General features: G+C 46.9%; 1 protein-coding gene across 1 annotated transcript; it reads right to left on the bottom strand.

Moving 5' to 3' along the window:
- Positions 1 to 3,549: 3,549 nt before the first annotated feature.
- On the bottom strand, positions 3,550 to 13,329 carry LOC128850183 (talin-1-like). Its single transcript, XM_054053171.1, is given in 5 exon segments — positions 3,550 to 3,681; positions 4,118 to 4,206; positions 4,209 to 4,239; positions 4,624 to 4,749; positions 13,306 to 13,329. Coding segments are annotated over 5 exon segments (402 nt in total).
- Between the last annotated feature and the right edge of the window lie 567 nt (positions 13,330 to 13,896).

Raw genomic sequence — 13,896 nt, 5'->3', positions numbered from 1 at the left:
ACTAGGGGTACTCCGAGGACACTGTGTTAGGGACACTGCTATACTAGAGACATCCCAGGGGCACTGGCCTAGGGACACCCTGGGGACAATGTGCTAGGGACACCCCAGAGCACTTTGGTAAGGGCATTTCTGGTGGCACCTCCCCAGGGAGGGACACTCTGGTGGCACTGGGCTAGGGGGATACCCAGACACCTGTTGCCTCACCACTGCGGGGTCTTGCACTTGGGACACCCATGGGCTGGCAACGTGCTGTTACTGTGACCCAGGGACACCATCAGCCATCCACCCCCAGGGCCTGAGGCCTGCTTCTGTGCCAGCCAGAGCTGTCCCTGTGCTAGAGGACACCACATGGCTGGCACTGTCCCTGTCACTGCACCTTGGAGCCTGGGGGACCCTGCTTCCTGGGGCACTGGCTTGGGGACATCTCAGGTGTTGGCACAGCAACTGGGGGCACCTATGGGCTGGTACTGCAGTCTTGGGGACACTCACAGGCTGATTGCACTCAGGGCTATGATTGCAGATAGGGACACCCATAAGCTGTGACTGCAATTGGGGATGTCACAGGCTAGCAGTGTGCTCAGGGACACCCATGGGTTGTGATTGCACTTAAAGATACTGTAGGCTGGCACATCCTCCAGGAGAATAGTGAGCCGAGCACCCAACCTCCCTGTCCAGCTCTTGTGTCACAGCAGAGCAGGAGGGCCTCAGCTCCACACAGACTCCCTAGCACACATCTCCCCTCTGCCTTGCACCCTGGTGCCACTGTCCCTGACATCCATGTGAACACTCAGATTGTGCAGTCCATAGGGTGGCATTTCAGGATAAAATGTGTGGGCAGCTTGCTGCCCTGCTCTGTCTGCTTTAAATATATTGTATTCCACACGCGAACCTTTCAGATCTCAGCTCCTCCAAAGATAATACACACTTTTAATAACACTCTTAAATGCTTTTGGTGCATTTCCAGCTGCAGGGAGGGCTCTGGATTGGAGGTGCTGGAAGGAGCTGGCAGAGGGACCACAGGAGTCATGGAGAGGCTGGGATGGGGACAGGAGGGGTGTGCAGGCTCCCCCAGCCCATCACCCCAGGGTTATATCCAGCTCTTGCCTGATGCAATTTTTTGGCACCAGTGCTCCAAGCAGAGAGAAGCAAAAAGTTTCTGAGAGCTGGAGAAAGTGGCTTTCTAGGAGTACTCAGTGCTGAGTTGCAGGGGGCATAGGAGGAACAGGAGCAGCCAAGAACCTAGGGGCTGCTGGTGCCGTGGTAAAAGCAGCAGAAGAGCTGCTGCGGTACTCTGGAGAGCAGCTATTAATACTGACAAATTGGGCACGTACTTGGACAAGGAGAGTCAGTAACTGCCAACACATGGCTTCTGAGGGGAGAGAGAAGATCCATCTCCTGTCATTCCTGGGTGAGAATGGATGGCTTTCTGTGAGATGCTTCGGCCCAGAGCGACTTCATGAGCTCAGCACTCAGGGGAAAGACAATGATGTGCATAGTGTGAGCAGCCAGGAAGGGCAAGGCAGGACTTCAGCCCTTGAATGTCCTCCCTGAAGGAGCAGTTCCTTCTTGCTGTCCAGGCATCAGGGCCATGTCTAACTGGCACAACTGGGGCAATCTAGGTGCCCAGACCCGTGAGTCTGCCCTCAAAGCTGTCCTCTGGGGTGACCTCCAGAACAAGGTGGTGCAGAGAGGTGTAGGTGCACATCCCTTTGTGGGAGCAACACCAAGTATATGGAAGATTAATTGGGACTAAGATAAAGCATGAAGCTGGTACCAAGCATATTAGAATAAACATTATTAAAAAGACTAGGTGTTCCGAACTAGACACACAGGATAATGAATCTTGAATGTGTGACAAGGCCAGGCTGGAAAAAAAACACCTGTGAATAAGTGAATTGGAGATATGACTGAAAACAGTCACGAGTGTGGAATAGACAGAAACAAAAACATACTGTTTGTCTCTTTAGTTTGGGAACCAAAGAGCTGTATAAAGATCTGCCTGAATGAGAGAAGCCAGTGTTATTTTCTTAATTTGACTCCTGTATGCCGTGCTTATTAAAAGAATATGCTTAGAGAAAACTACGAGGTCTATGTCTCCTTCATTGCCACATCCCTTCCATTGCTGCTCCATGCCCAGTCCCACCCTGGGCTAAGGACTCCAAGGAAGGGGATCTCCCCTCCATGTCCCACTCCAGGGTCTGACTGTCCCTCCCAGGGAAAGGCTTGTCCAGCTATTTAACAGGAACTTCCCAGGTGCAACACATGCCTCAGTGTCTCACCCCCTCTCTGGGCTCCTGGAGAAGTCAGGCTGTGGCTTCCCTGCCCACTTCCAGCTCAGCTGGATTTGGGCCTCCATGGAGGTACTTATGACTGCAGTATCCCAGCTCCAAGCCCGCAGGTCTCCAGATGCATTCCTATATGGTCTCACACTGAAGCCCAAATCCTCAGGCCCCCCTCACACAGGAGCAGCCCCCCAGCAGCACCTGTGAGGGCTGGCACATGGCTGGCAGCAGGGGTCTGGACCACCAGGCTGGGCATGCCTCAAATGTTTTCCATGCTGTATAAGCACCACACAGCATTACCGGTCTTGCCAGCAGGGCGGGTGCCCATGGGCAACCCTACCCACCAGCCCCATCTTTCTTCTGGAGGGGTCTGTTGATACAGAAAGCAAGAAAACCAGATTTTATTGATGAATGTGTCTTTCCAAGAAGACGTTGACATCCCCCAGCCCAGAGCCTTGGGGGTAAGCTGTTTTCCTCCAATTTTTAATAGGGGAAGGTTAATAAATGAATGTTGAAAGCTGCAGGCTCAATACTAGAGAAATGGAAAAGTTAGAAAAATACTGCAGATCTTAAAATTATGGAGGCACTTGGGAAGGAGGAAGAGGACAGAGCTGGATGGGCTCTCGAAGGGGAAAAAACCCTATGGGAAGGCAAAGAGTAGCTCCAGAGGCAAACCCATCACATTCCCCCACTCCCAGTAGAGGCAGTGCAGCTTCCAGACCTGTAGCTCCCAGGAGGGACCCAGGCTGCTGATGGGGAGGACAGGGACTGGTGTCTCCCAGGGAAGCTGGGTAGGAAAAGAAAGAGGGAGATTCACCCAGCAATAAGTCATTGGAGGCAGCTCCATACAAGAGCTCAGTGAAGGACCACACTGCTCCCTGCACCTGACTGCATAGGAGAGGGCAACCCCCATGCCTCTCTCCTCCCATGTAGAGGAGAGAGAAAAAAAGGAGCACAGGTCAGAATGAAGAAGGCACACAAAGATCACCCACACTGGGGAGTTCTCCAGCCCCCTACCCTGGGGCTGGTGGGTGAGCCCTGAGCTGGTATAGCCCCAGCTCCTACCCCAGCTGGGCCCCTCCAGGTGCACATGGGAAGGTGGGCTAGGGAGTTGCCAGCAAGGGGTGGTTGGGTTAGGCCCAGCCCTCTGGGTGCAGGCAGAGCTCTGGTCTAGCCCAGGCAGCCCTTTGCTTGAAGTGAGTTGTCTTAAATAGGAGCAAGTGGGCAGGTGGCAGTTGGTGCAGTGAGCTGCAGGAGGGCATGAGGTTCAGTTCTGCTCCTCATCCCACAGCTCTGAGGGCAGGAACTTGTACTGCTGCTGCCGGATCATGGCCAGCTTCTTCTGTGCCTCCTCCAACTCCTGCTCCTTGTGCAGCATTTCCTCTTGGGCAGCAATGATCTGCCAAGAGAGCATGGCAAGCACCCTGAGAATGAAGGGGTGGGTGGGTGGTGTGGTGTGGTGTGGTGTGTATGTCACAGCTGCCTTTGTTGGGGATTGGCTGGAGCTTCTACCATGACCATGCCAAGCCCAGAGCCAGGCTCTCAGGCTGCCACTTCTCCCCCATCACCAGTCACAACCTCCCTAGGCTGGTGTGGCCCTGGGCACAAGGGCTCCTGGGAGCATACACGGTCACCAGTTGTGCCCACTGCTACACGTGGCAGGACAAGGGTGAAGTCACAGTGTTTAACTGGTGCTGAGTGGGATGGGTGTACCTGCAGCATTTTTTTTTTGAGGCTCTCCAAATACATGCTCCATGCTGGTGGGTGGTAGGACATGCTCCTGAGACAGGTGCACAGAGTCACCCCTGCTCCATGAGAATGGCCCCACTCCTCACCTGTGCAATTCCTCTGACCGTCTTCTCCTTCAGCACCACTGTCTTGTTGTGGTCCTGGAAGGCAGCTGCCTTCTGTGCTGCCTTTACCAGTCAGATGCTCTCTTCACTGCATTGTCAGCAGTCTGCAGCAGGGAAAAGAGGAGGAGCGGCAGCATAAGTCCCAGCCTTAGGGCACAACTGCTGCCTGGGGAGGTGTGAAGGAACCCCTGCCTCAGGCCAGTCTTGTAGGCAGGAGAGGCAGCTGGGTGGGCTAGGAGCTGCAGGCAGGGATTCTTTCACATGGCCCTCTGCTGCACCACTACCACCCATTCATGACCATTTCAGGCACTGCTGTTCCCAGCTGGGCTCTGGCTCCTGTCTGAGCTGTGGAGCAGGGACTGGGGGGCAACCCCACTGACCCTCTCCAGCCCTTTGCCCTTGCCACCAGGTCTGACAGCTGCAAGCAGCCCTGGGAGAAGGGAGAGCCCATTACAGCTCTAGATTTTCTTTCCTCCTTCCAGCCTTACCTTTCCTTGGGCCACTAATTCTTGCTGGGCTGCTGAGGCTGCTTTTACCAGGGTGCTTGTGACTGCAGCAATAGATTTGGCAGCTTCCAGGATCTGCTCCTCAAAGTTTAGGCTCTCATCTGCTTGCTGTGAGCAAAAGGAGAGCGTAAGTCCCAGCCAGAGGCACTGAGACAGATGGGGCAGAGCAGGAAGATGGCTGCAAGGGGGTGAGAGGGGCACATATAGAGCTGGATTAAAGGCTGTGGGGTGCAGGAGGGTGCAGGCTGCCTGAGGAAGGTCCAGCTGGGGATGTGGGAGGCAGCAGGAGCACAGGAAAAGAGACTGGCTGTTGGATGAGGCTTCCCATGCATCATCCTTCATGTCTGGCCAAGGTCCAGGCAGAAGAGCCCTAGCACAGTGCTCAGCTGGGGCTCAGCACCACTACACCTCGGACTTGACCCTTGGTTTCAGCTGCTCCAGCTTCTTTGCTGCAGCTCTAATTGCAGCCACTGGCCCCAGCAGCTAGTTCTCAGCTATAATGGGTGTGTGTGTGTGTCTTCTGGGTCAACCCACTCTGTCCCTAGAAAAAATGGGAAGCGAGGCAGATTAAATCTGTGTGCAACCTCATTTCTGACTTGTCCTACCTCCTCCAGCGACTGCTGAGCCCCCCCCGCCCAATCTTAGTCCTTGTCACACCCCAAGGGAGACAGAGTAGGACCCAGAACTGTATTTAAACATTTAGTTTATTACCTATAATGTTACAATTCTAAGTCAAGAATATAAGCTTAAATCTAGACCAATATTAGCATCCTATAAGGATTTGTGAGGGACTATACGACCTGTATGGAGTTCGGTGATAACGTCTTTAGATGTTTCCCCGAAAAAGTTGCTGTGAGTGAAATTTCTGCAAACGCTTCGGTGTTCGGTGTTTGTAGATTGTTGACATCAGTGGGGGAATCTTAGACCAGCTAAGAGGGAGGTCCGATTAAGGCTTGCTCCTCTCATTCTCTTATAGTCCATTCTGGAGTGATAACATCTAGGGTAACAGTCCCTTTACTTTTGTCAGTGGCATCAGATGGTAAGGGACACAGTGGATTGCTTCCTGTCAGTGCAATCCCCACCAATATGTAGGAATCCAGAAAATCCGGGGTTGTAGATCAGGATGTTTCCATCACAAAAAACTCATAGTGTTTTGTGAAATCAAACTCTATAACCCAAAATGAGTTATAAAGCAGGTATGTTTATTTCCAGCGCTGGGGTGCGAGGGAGTTCTCCTCCTAGCTTGCACACCATATAACTTAACAAGCAGCTACTTATAGTGTAAAGACATGCATAGTTATAAGTGCCTACTACATATTCATACCCTATCCCCGCTTCGTATTATAATTAGTTCTGGAAAGTTCGCTCCAGTCTTGCGCCTGTGTAGTGCCTCCTGATGCTCTTGGGCCGGGGTCTTAGGGATGAAGTAGGAAGTCTTCCTCAGGATGAATATATTTCTTTTTGAAATTTGCGCAGACTCGGTCTCCTCTGGCTGTTTTCAAACTCCTGAACCAAATGCAGCCAGCTTTCTACATTCCAATGCGTACTTATCAGTAAACTGCTGCTAGCTGACTCCTTCATTATCAACTTCCAAGGTCTTCAAGGCGAACAACGCCAAGCTCTAACGAATGCTCCCACCCCCCTTGTCTGCTTTTGCACATCAATTCCCCCCTGTCTTTTTTAACATGGGCAAATTCATTTGCCAACTCTGTAATTTATCTCTCAAAGGGGAATAGTATGATATTTTGTTGGAAAATTACCTTTTTAATGCATTCTTATGGGCAGTAGACATAGAAGTCAAAATTATTAGTTGTTGTAGCATTCTCCAAATCCAAATAAATAACATAGCAGAGAAAACAAAGCAAACTAAAACTAGCATCAGAAGGGCAATAATGGGGTGACACAACTTGTTTAGAATGCCAGTCGCAGTAGAGGACCATCTGAACAACACGTCCCTCCAATGATGGTTTAAATTTTCTTTCACCCTTTTAGGACCCCCTTTCTTTCCAGTCATGGTGGACTGTTAGCAGGGTCTTGTCCCGCTTTCCTGGACCTCGTCCAGAATTATAATCAAGTCCTGATGTTTCATTAATTATTTTACCACTGTAAGATTCATTCCAATAGGTACAGGTGATAATTTGTGAAATATTGTATAATCGGATTATATCAGATGATGGAATACGACTGGTGCTAAATAAGAAAAGTCACACCCAACAATCTTAACAAGCTAACAAATACAGAAATTAGAAATTAGAGTGATTCTCACTATCCATAATTATCTCATCTATTCCTACAGAGGTACAAGCAGTTCTCAGACACACTCAACCCTGGCCCATATATATACAAGTACAGTCCTTTGATTAGCGTCTGGATGGATCTCAGTGACAGATGCTTTGCTCAGTGTCAAGGCAGATGTCTCGAGCATTGATTGCATTATTTAGCAAATGAATCCTTATTGTTCTCATGTAATGCAAGATTTTAAATTTACAGTTTGCCATTTCCCATTCACTATTTGTGCCCATGTTCTATGTTCAGAAGGATAGAGCACAGTTTTATCATGGCTTAATCCTAATGCAATGATGGAGTGGATTACACATATTGCAGAGTTACATACAGTAAACACAAAGGCTGTGGCTGTATTAGTGATGGGGTCATAGGTGAAATTTACAAGAGTCTACCAGGATTGAAGCTTCCTCTCTAAGCCAGTGGCACTGTTCCAAACCACTTTCCAGATTTCGGTGGGAAAGTACCCTCACCACCTTCTCTTATAATTAAGGTGGCCACTGATTGCATCCATAATTGTGCCTGTATACAACTGAGGGCCAAAGAAACGTTTTCTTGGATCACACCGAGTACATTTCCTATTAATTCATGGTCTTGTTCTTCCACCTTTTCCCACTTTGGTAACATTTCTGATAGTCAATTCCATTGAGGACCTCCAATCCTGTCTCTAACACTCTGGTTAGGCCCCTTTGTGTTCTGCCCCTGAAGGGCACTTGTTTTCACAGCCAGATTGTCCAGCCCTCGAAGGATGTTTCTAGGAAATGAGAGCATGCTGGTTGAATTTCAGAAATATCAGTTTGCATTAGCAGTTCAACACCTTTAAGAGACCATTCTGGGTTGAACAGCATTTGCTGTTGGCCTGTATTCCTGATTATATACGGACCAATCTCATAAATTCTGGGTTGTGACAGGTTTAGCTATAAAATTTATTTTAAATTTGAATGAGAGCCCAATAGTATCATAGGCCCAGAGATAAACCACCTTAATGGTCTGTACTAATGTAAAATTATGCCAAGAGTCTAATTCATTGGAAATACAGGTCTTTGTATTCTTATCTGCATGTGTAGTTGAGACAGTAATTTTGGATGCTTTTTTATGGATAGTCCTATTAACCATTCGGCATTCTACTTTGATTTCTCCTCCTACAGTCCCCTGAAGTTGCTGAATCCCCTGCTCTCTGTCCACATTCCATTCTTGCCTCACATATACTTGATTTTCATGTATAACCACAGTTGTTAGATTTAAACCCTTTTGATTCAGAATATTTCTCTGGGCTCTAGTATATCCAATAAAAGCTTGAGACCAAGGCCACTCAGTATTCTTTTGGCTAGAGGTACCTTTCCCTCCCTGGATTATAATTATAATTATAATTATGAGAAAAATAATGACCCTTCATGGAGATCTATGTGCCTTTTCAGTCGAGTGCGATGGATCCATGCACTCTGCTCCTTGATTTCAATTTCTGTGAAGGAGGCAAGGAACATCTGGAATGGTCTTTCTCACTGTGGTTCCAGAGTCCTCTCTGCAAGAGACTTTACATATACATAATCTCCAGGTCATATGTTATACACAGGTTCATCCAAACCCCTACTTCACATCTCAGCCTCATGTTTTTCAATCTTTTGGAGCTGTTTGTCCAATGCCACCATGTAGGAGGTCATGATTTCATATGCAAATAGTCACTGATCTGTTGTACTACTTCTGAGATAAAATGTGGTCCTCTATCAGGAGACATAGTTGTTGGAATCCAAAAGCATAGTATTATTTCCTGTATTAATGTTCTGGTTATCTCCTTGTTCTAGTAGGGAATGCCTCTGGCCAACCTGAAGAGGTACCAGTTAATACCAATAAGTATCAACATCCTCCCTGTCTTGGGAGTTCCAAAAATCAATCTGCCATTATTGCCCAGACCCATTGCCTCTTCCAATTTGGTCCATTTCTGGTTTGGGGTAATTTTTTGATTAGTCTGGAGGCAAAGGTCACACTGCTGAGCCACTTGTCTCACAATGGTTTATAAATTTCTAGCTGCAATCCCTATAATTAGGTGTTTATATAAAGCTTCTGCCCCTCTATGTCTCTTCCTGTGTTTTTCCCTCATGAAAAGACATGTTAAATAAGGGGGAATGATTAGTTTCCCTTGTGGAGTGAGGATTCACCCCTCTTTACTATTTGACCCTCCCAGTTCTATAATAAATTTCTGATTATCTGATCTTGGTATATTCTGGTTTACCTTCTACGGAGATTCGCCTGTCAGGGATCAAAGCCCCTTTTGTTTTTAACTCACCTTTGGCTGCCACTTTTGCCTCTCTGTTCGCCAGCTCATTTCCTCTCCCCAATTCCAAATTCACTTTCTAGTGTACCTTGATGTGCATGATTGTCACTTTCTCAGGTAGATGGACTGCTTCCAGCAGTATTAGAATCCCTCTGCATGCTTGATGTTTTTGGCCTGGCATGTCTTTTATTTCTTAAGACATAGCTGTTTCCATCCATGAACCAGCCCTCAGCGTCTTCCATGGGACTGTCTTTCAGGTCCAAACGGCTCAGGTAGGTGGCCTAGGTGGTCTCTAAGCAGTCCTGGTGCACTGGTTCTCCTATATTTCCACTGAGAAAAGAAGCTGGGTTGATGATGTTAGTAACCACAATTGCCATATCATGTTCCACGGTTATAACTTGGTATTTTAGGAACCTTTGTGGAGAAAGTCAGTGCCCATCTCTCACTTCCAGACACTAACACAGTCATTTTCTGGCCCAGGGCAAATCTTAGTGCCTCCTGGATGTTTGGCACGATGGCTGAAACCACTCCCACTCGTAAGCAGCCAGGCCCTAGGGCAATCCCTTGCTTCTCATGAGAGAAAAGGAAAAAAGGCTTACTCACATCTTGAAGTCCTAAGGCCAGGGCCAACATCAGGGCTTTCTTCAGCTGTTCAAAGGCTTGCACGGCCTCTTTGCTCTGTTGGAGGTATTTCTGTTCTGCGGTGGTTAGTGCATACAGGGGTTTAACAAGCAGTCCATAGTTATAGATCCATAGCTGACACCACCCAGTCATCCCCAAGAAAGTTTGTAACTCTTTCACTGTTTACAGTCTCAGAGTTTGGTATACTGCCTCTTTTCAGGCCTGTCCCAAAGATCTTTGTCCAGTGCTGATTTCATAGCCCAAGTAGATTGCATTATTTGTGCCTTCTTTTAGACACCCGGTATCCCTGGAGCCCCGAAAGTTTAACAGACTCACCATCCAGGTCATGCAAGCGTTGTCTTGGTGGCAATCAGGGTATCATCTACATACTGCAACAGTCTCCCTTCCTCAGGTGGGGCTTCCAGGCCTCAAGATTCTTTGCAAGTTGATTACCAAATATCCAGGTGAGTTGAGTTCTGCACCTGCTTTCAGGGTTTTCCATTCAAATGCAAATATTTTCTGGCTGGCTTCATGGAGAGGGAGGCAAAAGTAGGCATCCTTCAGGTCTAAAACAGTAAGCCAGGTTAGTTCAGGTATTAATACAGTTAACAGGGTATATGGAGTTGCTACCACCGGGTAAAGGTTTGCTTTGTTTTTTTTTTTTTTTTTTTGTTATTTTATTTACAGCCCTTAAGTCCTGGGCACATCGGTGGCCCATACCTCGGGGTATACCTGGTTCGTGATTTCTTCTCTGATTTTTCCTTCTTTGGGAACACTGACTAAGGATAAACCCATTCTTTGCATATACTGCTGATCATTTACCTCCAGAGTAATCTTTCCCTTTTCAAATTTGATTATTGCACCCAATTGTTCTAATAAATCTCTCCCCAAAACTGCCTTCGGGGAGTTGGGCATATACAAGAACCTGTGGATGCCCCATTGTATTCCCATTTTATATCTTAGACGTTCACAAAAATACAGCTTTTCACTTTGGCCAGTTGCCCCTTTTACCATGATGTAGTCATTTCCTAGGGACATCAAAGCTTAGTTCAAAAACGAATACGTTGCCCCTGTGTCAAGTGTAATTCTATTTTCTTCTCTTCTTTCCCTGGCTTCATTATAACTAGTGGATCCACTAGGGTGGATTCCCCAGGACCTCGTCAGTCTTCCTTCTCATGAGCCACTATTCGTCTTTTAGACTGGCCCAAAACCAAAACCTAGTTGTTGTATTCCTACCCTTGACCCAGGATCCAGCAGTGTTGCAGCACATTATATCCCTCAGTCGATTTAGGAATTCAGATGGTGGTTTAGAGGGACCTTGTTTACTCGTTTGGGAATGGCCCTTTTCATTCCCTTCAAGATTCACTCCTGGTATACCTGTAATTTTTCTACATGTTTAGATCTGTCTGGATCCCACATTGGGTCTTGGATGGAAAATACTCTTTCCAAATCCCCTACAATTTTGCAATAATTTTTTTTTTTGTTTTTGTTTTTGGTTTTTTTTTTTTTTTTTTTTTCTTTTCTTTTTTCGTCCCATTCTTCCCAGAGAGATGCTTGTAAAACTGTCAAAGCAGACCTTTCTGTGACGCAGGAAGATACCGAGCTATTCGGGGAGGGGGAGGGGGAATCATCTGAGCCCACATCCCATTCCTGTGATCGAGGGGAAGGCTTAAGCAAATCAGATAAATCTTGTTCTGTTCTGGTGTCCGGTGAATTTTATTTATTCTAGTGCACTATACTGCACATTACGCAACATTGCCTCAGTTTACCTTTAAATTGTTATTTTCCCGCTCAACGGCAAGTACCATAGGGTCCTGCGGCGACAAAATCCCACTGCCCCTTTGCCACTCCAGATGGTTTCGGAGGGTGAAAAACACTTCATTCCACTTTCCCTCTCTTTAAAAACAACATTAGTTGCAAAACAGTACTGAAATCCTCTTCTTACTCATGGAGCCTCTATCTCCCCCCACCAATTCCTTCCAGTAATATGCATCCTAATGGGCTTGCCCGAGGAAATTCTTGCTTGGGTTTTCCCCCATTATACTATCTTCCACAAACCATTTAAACACTTACAAATGTCCTGTCTCTAAGTTCTCAGGGACTTCCCACAAGACTAGTAACAACAATTCCCAACTACAGATTACAGACACTCAGGACAACAGAGTGATCTCAACCTAGCTGAATAGCACAATAAAACCTTATGATAGTCTAAACACCAAATCTGATCCATTCCCGCAGCCTGCACAATTATGCCCCCCCCCCCCCGTGCACTCAAACCGTTTTGCTTTTACACTTTCAAATTATTCTTTTCTGTCACACAGAACTCTTAACTCACATTTCATGTGGGGAAGGGTTAACTCACACACGCAGCACCTAACTCGAATAACTCACATACCAGGAAGGGGGAAAGGGAGGGGCACTCTCAGCCGCTTCTCCTGTTTTTCTCCTTTTTTTTTTTTTCCCCCTTCTTCTATGCCAGGTATTTTAAAATTTCATCCTTTGCAGCCTTCCATTCCAAAGGTCTGAGGTAAATATACCCATTTGCCAGCTCAATGGATGTTTGGAATTAAAAGGCTTTGTAGATGCATTCCTAGGATCAAGACAAACAGGACTTCTAAACAATTTGCAAGTCTTTCAACATTTTGAGCTCAGTCTGCCTCTGGCTCCTGTCTATGGAGGAAGAACATCCCCCCCCCTAAGCTATCCCTCTCAATTCCGCTGGTACTCTGTTATACGTCAAACAATTCACAGAGTATACTTATGACATAAAACACACAACACATAGCAGTGATAATTCGCTTCATTCATCTCCAGCTGCTTCCTTCACAGGACAGCAGAACCCCTCGGATCAGAACTCCACACTCACTTCACGCTCAATTGCATGTCTCATGCTACCACGCACTCACATACAAACACTCCACAACACATGAGAAATTTAATATGAGGTCTTAACGATGTTAAAATATACACGGTACTGATACTGAAGATTTGCAGCAAGTGTAGAAGATGACAGGTATCTCATATGCAACACTCCTTCGTCCTCAGCAAGGAGTACCCAATTCATAATAATGCTATATACAGTAATAATATTATCTTATCTATAATATATAAAATACCAGAATCCCTCACTCTGCGTTTATCGCCTTACGAGAATCTTGGGATTATACCATAATCCCTCACTCTGCGTCTCTGTCTAATGAGAATCTTTGGATTATATTTATCTGGTGCTTTGCTATCACAGTAGGGAGCACCCACACCATACCACAACAGTGAATTTGCTATTTTTCCCAGGGACAGGCAGTGCCACCTCCTCACCCAGCGCAAGTAGGGGATTTGTATCCCCCCGCATGGTCTTACGCGGTCTCGGCAAAGCGACCCTAACCCTTCATCATCACGTGACGCATCCCATCCACGATTTACAGACTCGTCCCCTCCTACCATGCAGGTAAATCAGAATTATCATACCATATCATACATAAATCACATACCTGATCCGCCCGCTGATGTGCCATCTCTCCCCCTGTGACGATCGGGTAGAGATGGGAGATTCTCTGGAGAAATAGCTTACCGGGGCGTGCCTTAGAATGTCCCACTCCCCACCGATCCCGCAGCCGGGCAGAGAGAGTGTCCCATTTAGGGTGCCAAATTGGTTTGCGGAATCAAACTCTATAACCCAAAATGAGTTATAAAGCAGGTATGTTTATTTCCAGCACTGGGGTGCAAGGAGGTTCTCCTCCTAGATTGCACACTGTATAACTTAACAAGCAGCTACTTATAGTGTAAAGACATGCATAGTTATAAGCACCTACTACATATTCATAACCTTCCCCCACTTCGTATTATAATTAGTTCTGGAAAGTTTGCTCCAGTCTTGTGCCTGCGTAGTGCCTCCTGGTGGTCGTGGACTGGGGTCTTAGGGATGAAGTAGGAAGTCTTTTATCAGGATGAATATTTTTCTTCCTGAACTTTGTGCAGACTCAGTCTCCTCTGGCTGTTTTCAAACTCCTGAACCAAATGCAGCCAGCTTTCTGCATTCCAATGCCCACTTATCAGTAAACGTCTGCTAGCTGGCTCCTTCA

This window comes from Cuculus canorus, chromosome W, assembly GCF_017976375.1.
Source record: "Cuculus canorus isolate bCucCan1 chromosome W, bCucCan1.pri, whole genome shotgun sequence".
NCBI classification, from domain to species: domain Eukaryota; kingdom Metazoa; phylum Chordata; class Aves; order Cuculiformes; family Cuculidae; genus Cuculus; species Cuculus canorus.
This window is presented reverse-complemented; position numbering and strand designations above follow the sequence as displayed.